Below are 13,798 nucleotides of genomic sequence, written 5' to 3'. Positions count from 1 at the left end.
CATGTTGTCACAAATGTTCCTATATCATCTTTTCTTACCGCCGAATAGTATTCCATTGTGTATATATACCACAACTTCTTTATCCATTCATCTATCGAAGGACATTTTGGTTGTTTCCATGCCTTGGCCACCGTAAACAAAGCTGCAATGAACATTGGAGCACACGTGTCTTTATCTCTAAATGTTTTCAGATTTTTTGGGTAGATACCCAGGAGAGGAATTGCTGGGTCATATGGCAATTCTATTCGTAATTTTTTGAGGAACCTCCACACTGCCTTCCATATCGGCTGCACCAGTCTGCATTCCCACCAACAGTGTATGAGGGTTCCTTTTTCTCCACAGCCTCTCCAACATTTGTTACTATTTGTCTTGTTGATGATAGCCATTCTGACTGGGGTGAGGTGATATCTCATTGTGGTTTTGATTTGCATTTCTCTGATGATTAGTGATGCTGAGCATTTTTTCATATGTCTATTTGCCATTTGTATGTCCTCTTTGGAGAAATGTCTCTTCAAGTCCTCTGCCCATTTTTCAATTGGGTTGTTTGTTTTTTTGTTGTTGAGTTGCATGAGTTCCTTGTATATTCTGGATACTAGCCCCTTATCGGAGGCACTGTTTGCAAAAATCTTCTCCCATTCAGTTGGTGGTCTCTTTATTTTGTCAATGGTTTCTTTTGCTGTGCAGAAGCTTTTAAGTTTCATATAGTCCCATTCGTTTATTTTAGCTTTTACTTCCATTGCCTTTGGAGTCAAGTTCATAAAATGCTCTTTGAACCCAAGGTCCATAAGTTTAGTACCTATGTTTTCTTCTATGCAGTTTATTGTGTCAGGTCTTATGCTTAAGTCTTTGATCCATTTTCAATTAACTTTGGTACATGGTGACAAATAGCAGTCCAGTTTCATTCTTTTGCACGTGGCTATCCAATTCTCTCAGCACCATTTATTGAAGAGGCTGTCTTTGCTCCATTGTATGTTTTTAGCTTCTTTGTCAAAAATTATCTGTCCATATTTATGTGGTTTTATTTCTGGGTTCTCAATTCTATTCCATTGGTCTATGTGTCTGTTTTTCTGCCAATACCATGCTGTTTTGATTATTGTAGCCCTGTAGTACAAGCCAAAGTCAGGAAGTGTGATACCTCCATTATTGTTCTTTTTTCTTAAGATTGCTTTGGCTATTCGGGGTCTTTTGTGGTTCCAAACAAATCTGATGATTTTTTGTTCTATTTCTTTAAAATATGCCATTGGGATTTTGATGGGGATTGCATTGAATCTGTATATTGCTTTGGGTAATATGGCCATTTTAACTATGTTGATTCTTCCAATCCATGAGCACGGAATGTCTTTCCATTTCTTTGTGTCTTCTTCAATTTCTTTCAAAAATGTCTTATAGTTTTCAGCATATAGGTCCTTCACATCCTTGGTTAAGTTTATTCCTAGGTATTTTATTCTTTTTGCTGCAATTGCAAAAGGAATTGTTTTTTGTATTTCTTTTTCATTGTTAGTATATAGGAAGGCAATGGACTTTTGTGCGTTGATTTTGTAGCCAGCAACTTTACTGTATTCATTGATTGTTTCTAATAGCTTTTTGGTGGAGTCTTTAGGGTTTTCTATATATAGCATCATGTTATCTGCAAAGAGTGATAATTTCACTTCTTCATTCCCAATTTGGATGCCTTTTATTTCTTTCTCTTGCCTGATTGCTCTGGCAAGGACTTCCAACACTATGTTGAAAAGCAGAGGTGATAGGGGACATCCCTGTCGTGTTCCTGAACGTAGAGCAAAGGGCTTCAGTTTTTCTCCATTAATTATGAGATTAGCAGAGGGCTTGTCATATATGGCCTTTATTATGTTAAGGTATTTTCCTTCTATACCCATTTTATTAAGTGTTTTAGGAGCCCAAATTTCTGATCAGTTATTTGTCCTAGATGCCAATTCTAAGAAATAAAAGGAGATCTGTATTTGGATTGTTGGGTGAATAAAAGAAAAAATCCATGTTAACCAACCTAGGACCATTTATTATACAATGAAATGAAAAGTGTATGATGGAGCTTTCTTCACATATTTATCTCAAAGAAAGAAAAAGAACTGGTGTGCCTTTGTTTTAGAATAAGAATCTTTAAAATGAGATTGAAGATAGAAAATTCCCTGTTCAACAGTAGTTTAGTGGTTACCAGAGGGTAGGGGGGTGGGGTGGGAGGTGAGGGTAAAGGGGATCAAATATATGGTGATGGAAGGAGAACTGACTCTGAGTGGTGAACACACAATGTGATTTATAGATGATGTAATACAGAATTATGCACCTGAAAATATGTAACTACTAACATTTGTCACCCCAATAAACTTTAATTAAAAAAAAAAAAGAAAACATTCCCTGTTCAAACTGATATTTGGTAATCAATGTGGGGAACGAGACATTATGTATCATATTCTTAGCTGTAGAACTATTATCTATCTATGATTACTGCCCTGTAATAATCCACAAAATGACCAGATTAAAAGGATAGTTCATGTGGGAAATGTATACATAAGAAAAGAATATTATTTTTCAAAAGCCCACATCTTTGGAGGACAAGTTAAAGGAAAGAAATCCATTAGATACAAACAAGTCCATAAAAAAATTCTTTCTTTATAGTTTTACAATTGAGAAAACAGAGGAGAAACCAAGCTTAGTTCGTAGTCCAGTAATTATTTTTCATTTTAGGCTAATCCTCTCACTCCTGTCTGTTGAAATCGGGTCTTGGCATAAATTTTTATGTTTCAAGGGAAAAGTATGTAAGAGCAGCTGGAACTGGTCATGTGTATATTAGTTTAGAGTGTGGGGTTTACTTGATTCATCATCTAGAGCCTGATGTGGTGATTTTGAGAGAAAGAGGATTGTTTGGGGTTTTCTTACTTTGCATTTTGAGAAAATTGCACGTTCTCATGCAGTTGTAAGAAATAATACAGAGAAATCCCATATGCCTTTCACCCACTTTCCCCTGATGGTAACATCTTGCATATATCACAACTAAGAAATTGACAGTGGTACAGTCCATTCATCTCATTCAGATCTCACCAGTTTTACGTGCACTTATCTGTGTGTGTATGTGTGTGTTAATTGTATGCAATTTTATTCACATGACCATCAGCACAGTTAACACAGAGAACAGTTCCATCACTTCAAGAATCCCCAGTCCTACCCCCTTATATCCACAACCACCTCCCTCCGTCCCTCCATCCCTAACCTCTGACAATCTGTTCTCCATCTCTATAATATCATCATTCAAGAAACAGAATTATGCAGCATAGCACCTGTTGAGATTGGCCTACATTGTCGCGTGTTTCACTGATTCATTCCTTTTTCCTGCCAAGTTCTGGTCCATGGTATGGATGCACCACGCTTTGTTTAACCATTCACCCATCGAAGGACACCTGGGTTGTTCCCAGTTTGGAGCTATTATAAATAAAGATGCTCTGGACATTTGTATACAGGTTTTTGTGTGAACATAAATTTTAATTTATCTGGGATAAAGATCCAAGAGTGCAATTGCTGGATTGTACAATAAGCACATGCTTAGTTTTATAAGAAATTAACATACTTTTCCTGAGAGTGGCTGTACCATTTTATATTCCCACCAGCAGAAGATGAGTGGTCCAGTTTCTCCACATCCTCTCCAGCATCTAGTGTTATTGCTATTTTTTTTTTATAATAGCCATTCTGATAGGTATGTAGTGCTATCTGATTGCGGTTTTGATTTACGTTTCCCTAATGACTAAGGATGTTGATCATCTTTTCAGGTGCTTATTTGCCATCTGTGTACCTTCTCAGTGAAATGTCTATTCATGCTGTTTGCAATTTTCTACTTGGATTGGCTTTTTAATGTTGAATTTTGAGAGCATTTTACATATTTCAGGTCCAATGCTTTGTCAGATATGTGATTTGCAGTTATATTCTCCCAGTCTGTATCTTGCATTTTTGCCTCTTCACAAAGTTTTAAATTTTGATGAGGTCCAATTTACCAATTTTTCTTTTTATGGATCATGTTCTTGTCAATTCTAAAAATTATTTGCCTGACCCTAAGTCCCAGAGTTTTTCTCCTATATGCTGTAGGAGTTTTATAGATTTATAGTTTTATATTTTACATTTAAAGCCATTATCCATTTTGTGTTAATATTTGCAATAAGGCGTGATGTTTTGGTTACAGCTCATTTTTTGTTGTTGTTTTGCATGTGGATATCCAATTGCTCCAGCACTCTTTTTTGAAAAGGCTCTCCTTCCTCCAAAGAATTTGCCTTTGCACCTCAAAAATCAGTTGGGCATATTTGTATGAATCTATTTCTGGATTCTCTATTCTGTTCCATTGTTCAATGGGTATATATCCCTCTACCAATAGAACACGCTCTTCTTTACTGTTGCTATACAATAAGCCTTAATAGCAAGTAGAGTGATTTTCAGAATTGTTTTAGTTATTCTGGGTCCTGTGTCTTTCGATCTATGTTTTTTTTTCTGCAAAATTATCATGTCTGTACTTTGAATTGCAATCAAGAGACAAATAGTGCCGGAGTTTTCGCCTTGAGAATCAAACAGAATTTAAAAAGACACTATACCATCTTGTTCAAAGATACTTTTAAAATAATATAATTATTTCTATAATTAGCTATCAATGCAATATTATAGTGGACTCACATTATATCTGCATTTAACTTTATATATGTGTTTACCTTAGACCTTAGCCCCAGTTAGATTCTACTTTGTTTTAGTCAATCTTTCCAACAATGAACAAATTTATTAATATGTTATGGGTTACAAAAGTGAAACTTGAACATAAAAGAGCTGCCCTGCAGGCAAACCATGCGGGTAAGAAATACTTCAGATTATCCCACCCACCCTGCATTCACCGAGATTTAACAGTTCTCTTAACCCAAAACAAATAGAACTTTTAAAATACTTTCTAAACCAAGATTTAAGAATATTGTACCAGAGGCTGCACATAAATAGAGCATTGAGGTGACAATTGAGATAGCATTGTCCCTGCAATGCTCTTATCTCTTGTGACCAGTTCCCTTCTGACAGATCTGTTGCACAGCAGGCATCCAGGGCTAAGTGTGCTTCCAGACTGGAACTGCATCCCTCCCTTTACCCCAAAGAAGCATGATTGGTTCCATGGTGTATCCGAGCCCAATAATCCCAGTTATAAAGGGGTTACTTGAATTTACATATTTTAGGAGGAAGTTCTTTCCTAAGGCTTTCTTAAATTTAAAGAAATCTTAAATTTCTTAAATGGAGAATTTCTTAAATTCTCCAGTTGATTTTGTGCAGGTTGGAACAACAGGTGTAAGAGATAGGATTGGGAGTCTCCTTCCTTGTGTCTGTACACAAGCCTTCATCTCAGTACTGAGAGGCTGTCTCAGGCCCGGTTCCCTAGAAGCAGAGCCTGAGACGTGTTTGCGTGCACATGCTGTATGGAGGGGATGCTCTGAGGAGTAAGGGTGAGGCATGTGGTCCAGCTGGAGTCAGGCTTCCACCTCCTCCCCTGGAGAGGTTCTGTGCATAAACTGCACAGTGGGATTGATCCCAGCCTGAGGCAATGGGGCCAGACTTTGAACTGTGTACTCCTCAGTCATTGGCTAAAGGTTGGCCCAGGTGGGGACATGAACGCAGATGGTATAACCTCCCAGGCTAAGAGATTTCCATCAGACAGAATCCATGACCAGGGTCTAAATGATCAACAGATCAACAGAGAGTTATTCTCATCAGTCACGGGACTGTTAACTTTCCAACTTAACCAAGTGCTCCCTTAAGCTTTCTGCTACCCCTAGACTGCCTTCTATGTAGCTGTTTCTATTGTGTTCAAGGATTGCTCAGTTATGTGAAAGCTGAGGATGAGTGCAACAGAGGTTCCTGCCGTCCCCCCACTGGCAATCTCCTTCTGGGCCGCAGCACACAGCTCATGGCTTCTTCTACCTGCGGGCTGAACGGGGCCCAGAAATACTGCATCCTTGGCTACCTTGAGGTAGGTTGGTTCTTTGTTTACTTGTTGGGACATTATTTTATCAATGCCATAGGTTTTTTCCAAGTACGTCTGGGGCTGTCCAGACAACAGTAAAGGCGGTAACACTCCTTCCTGAACATCTGAGACACAAGCGAATTCAAAGTCCAGAAAACCTTGACAGATCAGAAAATAGGGAAGATCTGCTTCATCTGTTTCTTGGTATCTTTAGAATTAGTTGGACAGAAATTGGTTCAGGCTTTGAAGGAAATTACTGTGAAATGTGCTGTTCTGCCTGGCTGCCTCAGTGACCCCCACAGAGTGAGTGTAACTGACTCCTACAGTGAAAACTGAAAACCCCTCAGGGCCTCAGGCCTCTGCTGGCTTGAGCTCTCATTGTCCCGCTTGAGAGATACAAGGGTGTGGACTTGCAATTCTTTCCGTGCAGACTCACAACACCTCTAGGAAATTGTCTCACCTAAAAACCATAAAACCCCAATGTGAACATTATTTGGGGGCCTTTTTTTCCCTTAAAGACCAGTTTTATGAAAGGACTTGTTGCTTTACAGTTTTTTTACTTCCTTGTGCTCTGGAAGCAGAACAAGCAGACAAGGTCATCTGCACATCATACCTGTTGCAAAGCCTGAGCAATCACTTCGATCCTTCAATGCGAGGATGTGCAGGAAGGAAGTTGGACCCAAGCCCAAAGTTGGTGGCCCAGGCTCTTCCACGTATTGTTCACTTAAGGCAGCTCCTGGAGGTCTCTAGGAAATGCTTTGTATTTTAATTTGTTTTTAGCAAACAAGGGTGATTATAAATAAGTGGAGACAATACCTGAGTGCTCAGTGCAGTTCTAAGTTTGGGAAGTACTTGCATAAGAGAGGGTATTCTCTACATTTGCAAGGAAATGACACTGTGGAAGTTTTGCTCAACACCAGGTCAGGTGGGATGTTTGGCTCTTCAAGTGACTTTAAGAAGTCCAGGTCCTGTGGACAAGAAGTGGTTCTTAACTCTAATATTAGAAAATGTCCGACACTGGCATCACCCATCTTGTTCTCCAACCACTGGCATTTACGTACTGTCGTTGTAGTCAACTCATAATCTACTTGGACAATAATTAGAAGTTGATGTTCCTGTATCTTAATTTCACACCACAAAAATAGAAGTACTTCAGAGGCTTCTTTTGTTTGGAGATCACAGAAGTCTTAAAAATTGTAGAGTTAGGGGAAAAATCTCAAAATATCTTCAGCTAACAAAGTATCATAGGTGGGGCTACAAGCACTGGTCTGCAAACACATTGTGCAGCGTGGAGGGTGATTTTTTCCCATCCATCATCTAACAAATGGCTACTGAGCCGAGCATTCTCTTCAGATGCTTTAAGTCAACACTGACCCACAGCCACAGCTCCCCCTCAGTCACTTCAACTACAGGCATCGTCTGCAGCCAGTCCCAGCAAAGACTGCGCTTCTGAAATGTTTACACAGAGAATGGTTCATGTGCCCTGAAGGTAAACATCTTCCCCATAATTTCCATAGTATTATTGGAAATACTTTGAAGTCTTGGCATCTTTTGGTGGAATCATAGGGCTTCTTCTGCTCTTTTAGGGTCAAGCCTCCCTCTATGAAGAGTTGATCTAGCTTCCATTGTTCCTTAATTTCCAAAGGGCATTTTGGTTTTCTTCAAGTATAAGACTTACGGTGGCCAGTGATTATAAAAAGATTATATGGCTCTCTTGAAAGACTGGTTTACTTTGACAGACTCTAGCTGAAATAGTCATCAAAATCATATGTATTCATGCAACAAATTTTATTGAGCAGCTACTATGTGCCAGACATTATTCTAGATAAAGAGAATACAGCCAAAAGCAAAACAAAGTCCTTGCCCTCATTTATCTTAAAGTCTAATGATGGTGACAGACAATAATCCAATAACTATATAACATGTGTATAGCCTCAAGTAGGGATGAGGGCTCAGAAAATTTTATCAAGCAGGGTAAGGGCTGGAGAGTGGCAGAGGTCATAAGGGTGGGAGGTGGTGGTATTTTAGATAGAAGTCAAGGAAATTCTGTCTGAGATGATGACATTTAAACAAAGACCTGAAATAAGGGAAGGAGCAAGAGATAAGAATATTTGGTGAAGGGGGCCCAGAGGAGCTGAGAATAGCTTGTGTCAAGGTGTTCTCTCCAAGGCAGGAGAGTTCTTGGTGAGCTCAAGGAGGAGCAAGAAGTGAGTGTAGATAGTGCTGAGTAATCAAGGGAAGACGGGGGGGGGGGGGGGGGGGGGGGGGGGGGGGGGGGGGCAGCGGCCGGATGGCTCAGTTGGTTAGAGCGCAAGCTCTGAACAACAGGGTTGCCGGTTCAATTCCCACATTGGATGGTGGGCTGCGCCTCCTGCGAGTAAAGATTGAAAACTGCAACTGGATTTGGAGCTGAGCTGCGCCCTCCACAACTAGATTGAAGGACAACTCCCTAGAGAAACAAACTGTCTCCCAATATTCCCCGATAAAATTTGTTTTTTTAAAAAGGGAAGACAGACAGGGAGGTGGCCCTGGTGAGGTTGTGTAGGCCCTTGTAAGCCGTGGTCAGGACATCAACTCAAACAGTGTTCACTGAACACCTACAGGTGCATTGGCTGTTGCAGGCAATTTCTGGCACAGGGGCTTGTAATAAACAGCTCCTGCTTCCTGAAAACTTTCCCAAAACACTCTTCCCGAGTCCCACATATTAGCCAAGAACAACGGTGCAGGTCATTGGCAGTCTTTTGGAAATCTTTGGAGATTTCCTTCGGAGTTTTAACTAAGTACAGCTACAAGCAGACTCATTAAATTAAGCAAACTCAAAGACCAATATTGGCTGCTGTAGCCTTTGAAAATCCATCCCAAGCAAAACTACTTCCAATTCACTAATAAGACCTCTTAGTCTGTGAGACAAGAGGGTGGGGTTCTCTGTTGTGGGTTTAGGAAAAGCTGTTACAAAATCCACATGTGTGATGTAAAGGTTTTGTTATTGGAAGCTCTTCTGCCAAAAACTATGTTTGAGAAAGAAAGGATGATAGTTGTAGATAACCTAGTGACCTCTTGTTTTATTAGTTTCTTGCCAAATATTCTTTTTTTTTACTACAGGAAGTAATCCCATTCAAAGAGTATATCCTAATTATTTCTCTATAGTTTAAAATAAACTCCAGGTCATCTGCTCTTTGTATGAGAAAAATATTAGTTCCACATATATTTGCATTTTTGCCCCAAATATATAAATTTATAAAATTTCTAGGTCATATTTTAATTTCATTTGTGATTGTATTAAAGCACCTATTGATGGAAAAATTGATGTCTTGTTATTTCCTCTGCTTTTTATTTCAGCCAGATTGAAAGACAAATATAGTAAGTACAGCTGTTTTTAAATTCGGATTAACGATAAGTAATCACAATTCTTTATTTTCAATGATGGTGTTTTCCAGGGGAAACAAAAGTGCTTCATCTGTGACTCCAGATTTCCGTACAATCCTCATACCCAATCCAACAGCCACACCATTGAGAACGTGATTCCAAGTTTTGAACTAGATAGAGAAAAGAAATGGTGGCAATCTGAAAATGGTATGATTAAGTTCCTTTCCAATTTTTTATTTCTTCATATTTTTAATAAGGTGCCTTTCCGTGTGATTTTAACAATGTCACAGCAAAGAGTAGTATTGGAAGGGAGCAATATCCACCAAGAATGCAAAGCCCAGAAGAACAAGCTTTCATTTTAAGAAAGATTATTTTCCTCTAGAGAAATCAAAGTGTATTTCAAGCACAAAACAGAATGTTTCGCTCTTCCTGTGCGGGGGAAGAAAGTGTCTTTGCATTCTTTTGTTCTTTTAAAAAAATAAGGAAGTTTATGAGGTGTCGGTAAATAAAGCCTAATATAAAACCCACTGATAAGTGGAATAAATAATGCCAGGGGAAATCTGAGCGTTCACACCACGTGCTTTTTCCTTCTTCAATACATTTTGTTTCTTACTGCAAGCCAAAGATTTGAACATAGAAATTGAATTGAAAGGACAGTTGGCTTCTGACTTCAGTTCTTTCCTTCCTGGATTTGTGCCCTTCTCTGGTCATGTCCAGTAGCAATATTGAACCTCACTCTGGCCCTGACCACCCATATTTCCTAGATGCCCCTCTAAGTTTGGACCTGATCAGGGATTCCTCATGTCCCACCTCGTCTTGGGCCTTCTGTGCTTAAGTTATTATAGGCTGGCTCACTCACAATGGTCCCTCTTCAACACTGGTCTGGAACCCTTAACCCCCACAACATGACTCCTTTTGCCACATCTCTATATGTTGCACTTGGGGGCTGCAATCCCTCTATTCTCTTCAGACGGTTCAACATATTTCCCTAAGGGGACCCGAGGCCATTAGAGGGGAGTGTGGGAATAATCACATAAAATTGTTTAGGGCAAGTATAATATGAGGCTATTTTTCTGTGTCATCCATTTGGCAAGTCCATGATTGGTATCTACTAAGTGCCAGTTCTTTGGATCCTAATTGTTGATTCTAGTTGGACTCTCCCTAATGAATATGAGGTCATTTTTACCATAGTCACCTGTCTTCACTGATGAATACTGCCATTTTTTATTTATAGCTGTTTTGACCCACATGTCCTGCATTTGTTCCACATCCCCTCTGTCAAGCTGATTACATAGGACAAGGGTTCTCAGCCAGGAACTTCCGAGAGGGAAAAGGAGATCTCCTTTGTACAAAGGGTTAGGGGCCTTGACACAGCGGGGGATGTGGCTGCTCTCTGAGCAGCAAACCCTTCCCCGAGCCATTCACCCTGGAACAGAAGCTGCAGCGCAGTTCACTGCAGTCTGGCCACTCTAGTCTAGAGCCGTGCTGCCCAACATTGTAGCCCCTAGCCACACGTGGCTACTGAGCACGTAAAACATGGCTGATTCAAATAGAGATGTGCTATAAGTATAAAAACATCTCGGCTTTCTCACACTTAGTTTGGGAAAAAATGTATAATAAAACATTACTAATTTTTAAAATATTGATTACCTGTTGAAATGAGAATATTTTTGCATATTGGGTTAAATATATTAAAACTGATTTCACCTGTTTCTTTTTACTTTTATAAACGTGGTTGCCAGAAAATTGTACATGATACATGTGACTCACATTTCCACTGGACAGTGACCTCTAGAGAGAGCAGCAATTCTATCGTGTCCAGATCGAGGCCAGTCCTCACACCCAGCTAACTATCTCAGTTCAGGCTCCTGGCCGAGACACCTCCATATTCTCCTCAGCCACAGGGAGCCCACAGATCCTAGCTCCAAGGGGCTGTGCCAAGCTGTGTTTCATGCTAAGTAACAATAAAACTGGTTGCAATGATTGCTAGCAGCTGTTGGAAGAAAAGGGTGTGTCAGTGTTACCATGCTCTGGCTTGTTAGCTCACATTTGTGTGCAGTTGAGATTTGAGTTCAAGGAAACGAGCCCTCTCGGTCCACCCATGGCAAATGTGGGGAACTCCCTTGGTGGTATGTAATACTGCCACACTGTGGCCATCTGCACTGCCACCAAATCATGCATGCACAGTCAGGGTATATCCTACTGCTCTCCTATAGACCTTCTCCTGGGCATGGAATGGCATGGGAAACTACTCCAACAGACAAGGAAAGAGTGTTGATCACTAGCCCTGTGATTTCAAAGGATTTTATTATAGACAAGCCACAGTGAGGGATTAACATGATAAATAGGGGTCTCTCAAAATCACTGATTTTCTTCTTCCTGGGGTTTTCTTTAGGTCTGGATCATGTCAGCATCAGATTGGACCTCGAGGCATTATTTCAGTTCAGCCACCTTATTCTGACCTTCAAGGTACAGATATGTAGGCTTGCCGCCTCTTTCATCTACTAACCAGATGCTGGGCTTACCTGGAATTTCGCTTCTTTGTTTCCTTGCTTCCTTGCAGAGAACAAAAAACTGTGAATCTGGACTTGAGCTATGCCATCTGGGTTTTTCTTCCTGAATGAAAAAAAAAAAAAAAAAAAATACCACTGCTCATTAATTAATGACTTAGATGGTTAACAACAACAACAACAGAATCTTAGAAGATATGGCAAAAAGGGAAACGCCAAGTACTGTGGGACAGAGACCACAGAACAAGGAAGATACTTTTCAGGAGAAAAGGGCAGGAACTGGAAATTATTTAGGGAAATATGGAAACACTGTGATCAAAAGAGGAAGAAAAACTAAGGGGGTCTTTACTATGGTTAGTTAGATGCCAGAGAAAATCCCATGCTACAGTCATTCTCTAATCACTCATCAAAATTCTAATTTTGATGTCAAGCCTGGTGCTGTTATGGTAATTAAAAATGAATATAAAATTAAAAGTTATAAAAAGTGAAAAACAAACAAAAAAACACCAGGCTTTGCCCTCAAAGAGCTCACAGTGTAGTCATGGATACAAGCACATATACAAATTTAAAATTATAGTACAGAGTGATACATGCAGAAATAGACGTATGATTAGAATGCTGGGGGTTCATTGATGAGGGTAAATCTGCTCTGGGGAATCCGAGTAAACTTCATTATAGATTTGGAAGGATGTGTAAGTTCGCCAGAGGAAAAGCATTCTAGGCCAAGAAAACTACATGGAAATTGCTGTATAATATCAACGACATTAGCTTTTTAAAAATGTATATGCCATCTTCCTTCAATTAATAATTCACACAACCATAAACATTTTTAAAATGGAATTCAATTCCAGGGCACAGTATGTGCTCATAAATACTTGCCCATTTGTTGGAAAGAGATTTCTGTATGTTCACTGTACCAGAGATTTTAAAATATACAAAGTTTGAAAATATAGAATTAAAAGCCATAAATGTTCAATCGGATGTGGGTAATAAAATCTACCTTTGTGAAGCATTACAAGTTTGACTCATTTTTTCATAGACTTTTCGGCCTGCTGCAATGTTAGTTGAACGTTCCACGGACTATGGACGCACCTGGAAAGTGCTCAAATATTTTGCAAAAGACTGTGCTACTTCCTTTCCCAACATCACATCTAGCCAGGCCCAGGAAGTGGGAGACCTTGTTTGTGACTCCAAATATTCGGATATTGAACCCTCAACTGGTGGTGAGGTAGCATTTCCTTTCCTGGATTTCCTTTTGTTCATGTGGTTAATTTAGATGAAAACAATTTAGGTAGTGTTTGCTGAAATGTAACTTGAGCTGTTGGTTTTTTAAGACTGAAAGTGTCTAAGTTGAAATGACTCCTGAAGTCATCTCAAATTCACATAAATAATAAACACCTTCTAAGAAATAATCCTGCACAGGCTGCCCAGCTGAAGGTGGGCAGGGGCTGAAATCCAGGCTGGGCGCCGGGGCACAGGGAACCCAGGGGAAGAAGCATGTGTTTCGAACCCTTGCAAGGGAGCGTATCAGCTAGGGGCAGCCCAGGATTCGTTGTCTCATCTCTATGCTTTATAAGCTACCAGAACATTCCCCTGAGCTAAGCTGATAACTGGCAACGGGTCAGGGTAGGAGTGGAGTTGGGAGGTATTATCAGGTATATAGTAGAAAGAACTCGTGGCTTAATGCAGCTCCAGAATCCCCTGCCTGGTCCAATTGACAACGATTTGCTGAATTGTGACCTATCACTTCACCTCAACTCAGAGCAGGAGCCCTTTTCACCAATGGTGTCATGACTTCTGCTTACCTGGACCACTTGTGCATAAAGAGCCAGAATGACTGTTTAATAATTTTCATTCATTTTCCTTCTTGGTACTTGTATTCATATGAGAACCCAAATGATAATGTGTGTTCTATGTTAGCAGGGAGGCATCCTCT

The 13,798-nt window shown here is 39.9% G+C and overlaps 1 protein-coding gene across 4 annotated transcripts in view; it reads left to right on the top strand.

Moving 5' to 3' along the window:
• The window catches only part of LAMB4 (laminin subunit beta 4), a 122,603-nt gene that overhangs the window by 27,570 nt on the left and 81,235 nt on the right, over positions 1-13,798 (top strand). For all 4 annotated transcript variants that reach the window (XM_088797813.1, XM_088797812.1, XM_088797814.1 and 1 more), the window contains exons 4-7: positions 5,835-5,992; positions 9,424-9,559; positions 11,748-11,821; positions 12,902-13,090. In XM_088797813.1, the coding sequence (XP_088653939.1) occupies positions 5,835-5,992; positions 9,424-9,559; positions 11,748-11,821; positions 12,902-13,090 (557 nt within the window). The remainder of the gene's footprint in view (positions 1-5,834; positions 5,993-9,423; positions 9,560-11,747; positions 11,822-12,901; positions 13,091-13,798) is intronic.

The sequence above is a fragment of the Rhinolophus sinicus genome, chromosome 4 (genome assembly GCF_057876585.1).
Source record: "Rhinolophus sinicus isolate RSI-liver-muscle chromosome 4, RSI-T2T, whole genome shotgun sequence".
NCBI classification, from domain to species: domain Eukaryota; kingdom Metazoa; phylum Chordata; class Mammalia; order Chiroptera; family Rhinolophidae; genus Rhinolophus; species Rhinolophus sinicus.
Note: the sequence above shows the minus strand (reverse complement) of the source record. Positions and strands in the feature narration are given on the sequence as shown.